The 7,099-nt window shown below is 44.8% G+C and overlaps 1 protein-coding gene across 1 annotated transcript in view; it reads right to left on the bottom strand.

Annotated features, from left to right (window-relative positions):
- The window catches only part of LOC113476926 (reducing polyketide synthase rads1-like), a 13,398-nt gene extending 7,299 nt beyond the window's left edge, over positions 1 to 6,099 (bottom strand). The window contains exons 1-3 of the mRNA XM_026842936.1: positions 6,039 to 6,099; positions 3,715 to 3,868; positions 1,723 to 1,883 (exon numbers count right to left, since the gene is read on the bottom strand). Coding sequence (XP_026698737.1) covers positions 1,723 to 1,883; positions 3,715 to 3,868; positions 6,039 to 6,099 — 376 coding nt within the window. The remainder of the gene's footprint in view (positions 1 to 1,722; positions 1,884 to 3,714; positions 3,869 to 6,038) is intronic.
- Positions 6,100 to 7,099: the final 1,000 nt, after the last annotated feature.

Below are 7,099 nucleotides of genomic sequence, written 5' to 3'. Positions count from 1 at the left end.
ATAGAATAGAATAGAATAGAATAGAATAGAATAGAATAGAATAGAATAGAATAGAATAGAATAGAATAGAATAGAATAAGAATAGAATTTCAATTGTAAGGGACTTACAATGACCATGTAGTCCAGCTTCCTGAACAATTCAGGGCTCCCCCAAAATTAAAGCATGTTATTAAGGGCATTGTCCAAATGCCTGTTACGAACTGAGAGGCTTGGGGCATTGACCACCTCTCTAGGGAGCCTGTTCCAGTGTTTGACCACTCTCTCAGGAAAGAAATGCTTCCAAAGGTCAAGTCTGGACCTCCCCTGATGCAGCTTTCTGCCATTCCCACGCGTCCTGTCACAGGATACCAGGGAGAAGAGATAAGCACCTCCCTCTCCACTTCCCCTCCTCAGGAAGCTGTAGTGAGCAGAGTTTGCCCCTCGGTCTCCTGTCCTCCCAACTAGACAGACCCAGAGTCCTTAGCCCCTCCTCACAGAACATGACTTCCAGGCCTTTCACCAGCTTTGTTGCTCTCCTCTGGATGCCTCCTTTATAAATTGTGGGGCCCTGAACTGCAGAGAAGACTTGGGGGGAGGCTGCACCAATGCCAAATACAGCAAGGTAAAGACCTCTTTTGACTCTCTGGTTGTACTGTATTTATTACACCAGATCCCTTTCTGCAGGGCTGCTCTACAGCCACTCCTCTCCCAGTTTACACTTTTGCCCAACATTAATCAGTCCCACATGCAGAATCTGGCATTTGTTCTTGTTCAGTTTCATGCCACTGAGGATTGCACAAGGCTGTGGTCTATCTAGATCCCTCTGCAAGGCCTCTTGTCCCTTGAGAGAGCCAACAGCACTTCCCAACTCAGTATCATCATCAAATCTACCAATGGTGCACTCAACTCTGCATCCAGATCATTGATAAAAATATTGAACAGAACTGTCCCTAGAACTGAGCCCTGAGGAGCACTGCTGTGACTGGTTACCAGCCAGATGTAGCTCCATTCACTACAACCCTTTGAGCCCTGCTTTCAGCCGGCTCTTCACCCAGCGCACCGTGTACCTGGTCATCTCACAGCTGGACTTGTCCAGAAGGACGCTGGGAGGGACAGTATCAAAAGCCTTACAAAAATCCAGAAAAACTACATGCACTGCCTTCCCTTCAACCACCAGGCGGGTGACCTTATTGTAGCAGGATGTCAGATTAAACAGACCTTTCCCGTTGTGAACCCATGTTGACTGTGCCTGAGGATTGTATCATCCATTAAATGTCTTTCAACAGCACCTGGCATAATCTTCTCCATAACTCTTCCAGGTACTGAGGTAAGCAGCTGGACAAGTGCACCTTGGTAGCACACTAATAACTATGTGAGGATTTCTGCTGATTTAACAGGATCTTAACCCCCGCAACACCTTAACCTATGTTAAAATGGAAAAAAGTGAAGGCTTGGCTTGAGGGTATCATTCCTGGGAAGGGTTGGGTCGGGTAGACAGTTGAACTGCTTTCTGCTTCAACCTCCATGCCCGAAGACACTAAGAAGAGCCCCTAAACCAGATACGTAAATTATATCATGAACTTCTCGAGCAGCCTAGGAATCCTTACCAAAAATAATGAGTAGTGTCGTAGCACGGTAGCCTTAGATCTCCAGTGCTACATATGTATGTAAAGTTTATGAAGGAGTGCTCCAATCTTTGTGAGGTTCAAACGTACTTTCTTCGCCATGAAATTTTCATCTTACCAATAAAAACGCCTGTTTTGGTGCCACTGACAGCTTCTACAGGGACTCCTGCATCCTCCAGGGCTTTGTATGTGCATTCTACCAGTAACTTCTGTTGTGGATCCATGCGTTCAGCTTCCATATTATTAATCCCAAACAGGTGGTTGTCAAATGAATTAAATCTAAAATACACAGACCAGAAAATGGTACAATAGATATACATCAGGGATTTACTTCTAGACTCAAAGTAAACATTCTTTGTGATTTCATGAAAACCAATCAGTAATTGCTGTTTAGGCTGCAGTCCCCACCTATGAAATTCAGAAGAAAATGTTTATAAGCCAAGGATGTTTTAGGTCTCACCACAAAATATCTATTTTTATCAACCATTCTGCATTTCAGAGTTACGAGCCCGCTCCTAGCAATTTTTATTCTTGTGGTTATTCCACTAGTACCAACAGGACTGTTCAGATTACGAAAATCTGCAGAATTAGACTCTCTCTGCTGTAATGTGGTCTCCACCAACAAGTTTTAAAGAAATATTGTCTTCTAATTTATTTAAGGCAATATAGACAAAAGTTTTACAATTTAAAACCAGTAAGTAGAGAATCAGCTCAGATGTTTCCAAGAGATACCCATACTTCTCTAATAGTAAATTCAAAATATTTTATGTGTGTATGTCTATGTTTATCTTTAAGAAATCTTCAAAGCAGGCCCATGCTTACAAAAGGCCAAGCCCAGGCTTAATCTGCTATCCCAAGGCCAGGTTGGTATGGCCTCCCATCATTTCTTGATTTCAGTGAAGAATTCAATACCTGACACGGGACTAATCACTGAAATAATTCTGGGTCCTATGATTCAAACCTGCTCCATATTATTCTCAGGAGGCAATAAGATGGCTTCTGTGCATGTGAACTTCTTGTCTGAATGAAAGTCTACAGCCTGAGGATTTACGGTGAATGTGGATTTAAAATAAAAGGCACTGACATTGATCTTACTGTAATTTGCTCTTCTTCACATGAGTCATATCCCCCGTGTAGCTGCACCCATATCTCTGGGATAACTTGACGTGAGACATAGAACCATAGAATCATTCAGGTTGGAAAAGACCCTTGGGATCATCGAGTCCAACCATACATGAAGACACAAGCAAAGGGATACATGCTGCACTTTGCTCCTCCAGATTTTCTCTTTACCTGACACTTGTACATACATAATCCCTCAATATTCTGGAGAAGTGACTCAGAATAAAGAAAAATGTGGGTTTTTTTAAGACACAAGAATATAAGCCTAGGGCAAAGCAAGATTATTATGAAAATTATGACAAGTTCAGGTCTACAAGCAAGCATAACACTCAAATTAAGCATGAAACCCCCTTTTTGACTATCTTGCAAAACCAGACTTCCTTACTTTGTCTCTAAATTGTCATGCCAGCACCTGAATTAGAGCTACTTGTGCCCACAAGCACAGGATTAGGTCCTGAGGTCCAGCAAAGCTGGCTAATTTTCAGGCTGACATTGGAGGAGCCTTAGTAGGCAGTTCTTACAGCTCAGGCTCCATATCCCACCACCTTCCTCTACAGTCCATAGTACTACAGGCAGTACAAATTATCTGGCAGGCTGGAGCCCACCTCTGATCCAGGATATACCCCCTCATGCATAAAGCCTGTGTACTGATGTACACCCAAAATGCAGACGCCCCCATCATGTGACAGGTGACATCTCAACACAGGGTGAGTATGTACCTACATGTTGGATTATGTAATCAAGGTCACATGTGTTCCCAGCCGTGAACATATGTGCTTAACATGGCCTGCAACTTAGTTTGTTCAGCAAAGTCACACACCAGCAATTCCAGCAATTTGACAACGGCATGTTCATCATGTGAGATAAAAAAGAGTCAGTTCCTAGATCCTATTTACAAGCTCTCCCTCTGCCTTGCACCCTCTGAAAGGATGGACACGTACACCTGAGTGCAGAAAAAAGCAGTGGCACAGCAGAGTACCAGACTCACTCATTGAGAAGAGCAGCTCGCGTTGTACATATTTTTCCTGGCTTGTTGTCATCTGGATCATACCACTCTTTGGCATTAAATCTCTCAGGGGGGATTTCTACTGTGCAGTTTTTGCCTTCCTCCAGGACCTTCCAGAAATTGTCAATTCCATCACCTGTTTTACAAAGGTTTCAAAGGAGATTAAATTATGTGCTCCCTGTCTCCCCATGCAGACTCAGAAATGCACACTCCGTCACAAGCAACTCCCACCTATATATCTAGGTTGCTCAGGTAGAATCCCCAGAGAAAGGAATGATCGTTCTTTGGTGAAAGGGAAAGGCATGATTCATCCCTTCACCACCTGCTAAAAGCAAAGGAACCCCACCAAATCCTTAACCTCTTCTGTCCCCATTTCCCTGTCATCTCACTGCATCTACTACATACACGCATCGTGTCCTTAATCACCGCACAGGTATGATGGCGCCTTTCTGTATCTGTAGAGCACCACTCCTCAGGCAGCTCCACTGGCAGCAAAAGGTCATCTCTGGACATTATTAGCTCTTTGAAGGCAGACTGAGCTTACAAATACCAGGGAAATGCCAGAGGCATTATCTTTTGTCCCTAAACTCAGCAGGGCATCTGAATCAAACATAAAATTCTGTGTATGTTCAACGCTGACAGAGCCCAGCACCTCAGCAACAGATTGTGAGGGACCCTGTCCTTACCAGTTGGGATCCAGGGCTCCAGCTCCAGGCAGGGAGGATATGTCTAGGCCCTCTTCTTAGCCCTGAATCCAACTAATATGGCATCCACACAGTGGCCCACATTTCTCCTCCTCCCAGCTCCCACTTCCCCCAGCAGACATAGTGGCCACATCCACATGCTCTGGAAACAGGCCCTTGCAGGTGCTAAGCTGTGGCGTGACGAAGCACTGACCACGAGAGCTCCAACCAACGAGGCCAGCGCTGGGATGGCGACTGTGCTAGCAGTCAGTAACGGTGATCACAGGACAGCATTCCCACCTACACCCTCCCATGGTCTGTCCATCGTCACAGACACGGTCTCAGACACTAGCCAGACACGGGGTACAGCTCCCATCGCTCAACGGCTCCTTTGAGGCAAGTTGGGAAACGCGGTTCTGAGCGTGCACAGTGCAGGATCAGGACACATGTTCACTTCACGGCCAGGTAATTAAGAACATCTTTCCCGAAGACAGTCCCTTTGCTGGCATGTCTGGACCAACCAATGTCTTGCACCAAGTTAGTAATTAACGCTCAGGCAAGAGAAATCTCCTGTGTATTTACTAGCACTTTACTAGATTCAGAACCATTCATGTTTGCTCACAGTTAGCTATGGACCACACAGTTATCGCTGTACCACATATACCTATTGCGTCTTGGACAAAGGGAGGCCAGGGACTAAAACGTGGTGAGGGCAAGAAAGAAAACATGGAAAGGGAGAGACTAGCATGATCACCTCTAGGTCTGAATGCCAACTTGCAAGGGCAGAACTGCATTCCGCTCCCTGGATTTCTTCTGGATTTTTAAAACCCATTTCTATCTAATGGAAAGATTATGGACAGTTTGACAGCAGCAGCCAGATCCTAGAAATCTCTCACAGCTCTTTAAAGGTCTCCACCCGTCTAATCTCAGTCAGCCATCTAACCTTGGAATGTGAAGTCAACCATCACTTTCATAAGGCCTAATGGTAACTAAGATTGTAAGTAGGAGACTAATACAAGCTGCTGTCTTTTATTACAGGAGGCAATATCAGTTCTTTACTGAAGTCAGCTTCCCATCTTGTGCAAGAGGCAGCGTTTAGGTGTGTATTTGTACGAGGCAGAATCTGACTAGAGACAGAGCTTTATTTATCTAGCTCTGCTCTCCTCTGGGACCGTTCAAAGTCAACACTGCCATAAAGCAGGAAGCTTTCTTCTAGGAAGACCCAACCTATTTATACTGCAGGCAGAAAAGACCCTCTGTATAGGCCCTCGATCTGTCCTGTCCTGATGGGTGCATCGTCCTGCAACAACACACAGTCGTCCGGCCAGTGCACATGCAGAAAGCTCAAATCATCCCGAACCCACCCGGTTCATTTGTATATGTGTGTGCCCCCCAGTGCCCTGCCCACAGCCAGCACTGCAGGTCTGTCTGGCAGCGGGCAAATTTGAACCACTTACTTCCCACCACAGCATGACCTTTTACAAAGTTCCTACAAGTAGCAAAGCAATGAAGTCTACAAAAGTAAGGGAGGAACGTGTCATTTTCCTCCACCTCAATGTTAATGAGCAACTGTGCTTTTCAGTGTTCACACAGCAGCCTGCTTTGCTTTTACACAAAACTTACCTCCAGGAAAGTTGCATCCTATTCCCACAACAGCAATTTCATCTCCAGTCTCTGTCTCCATCTCCTGGGCTGCAAAACACAGGTATAAGTGTCAGCCAGCTCAAACAATTATGCATTTATCATTAAATAAATATTAAGTTAAAAAGTGAACTTCCCACAAACACACATACTTGTTCAAAGCTTGATTAATCTTGGGTGATCTATTTTTGGTTGTGGTGGGAAATGACACTTCCCACAGGTGACCAGAGCTGCGCAGTATTTATCTTGTTGCCTCTACTCTTAGAGGAAAATCCCTGACTAATTGTCCAGGCTCCCTCATTCACAGACATTTCATTTCATCCGTTTAACCTCTGCTACTCCTGCCACCAGCTGATGTGCTCTTGAGCCTCTCCCTAGACCAGTCCTGCTTCGCTTCTTGCGGACAGAAATGAGCACTGCATTGACCAAGGCACACTTGCAGCTCTATCATCTCTATCCTATTTACAGAGCAGATCTCCCAGACAGACTCTGCAAATTACCAGTTAAACTCAGACCCCCTAAACAGACAACAGACGACCAAGTAGCTGAAGGAACAAAAGAAAGTGCCTGGAAAGACAGACCTCATTCAGAGCTCTGCTTTGCTGCATCCCAAGGCTGCTTAGATTTTGTCTGAATCAGCCTCCTCTGTAGTCAGATGTTAACCCCCACAGACCATACACAAAGCCACCATCAGCTACAAGATCCCTCTCTTCCTGACAATGCAGTCTCCAGGTAGCCCCACTACAGCCATACAAATAACTGGTCTTTCAGCTCATTTGCAGCTTCACAGGGAAAGCTTTTTTTGTGAACCAATGCAAAATAAAACACGAGTTTTTTCCATCAACTAGATGGCACAGAAAAAAATGTTTGGGATCAAGTGAAATACCTCAGTATAGAATTGAAAGCTGATTTTTTTCCTTAATTCTGGGAATGGAATTTGGTGAGATAAAAATCAGTTCAATTCAATTACTTGGAACTTGCTAGGATGCCCACCTCAGAACCCTTCAGTCCTCCTGGACTTGCTTCAACCCACAAAGAGGAGA

This window comes from Athene cunicularia (assembly GCF_003259725.1).
Source record: "Athene cunicularia isolate RWA chromosome 2 unlocalized genomic scaffold, athCun1 chr2_part1, whole genome shotgun sequence".
NCBI classification, from domain to species: Eukaryota; Metazoa; Chordata; class Aves; order Strigiformes; family Strigidae; genus Athene; species Athene cunicularia.
The sequence above is the reverse complement of the archived record's forward strand: the minus strand, read 5'-3'. Positions and strand labels throughout refer to the sequence as shown.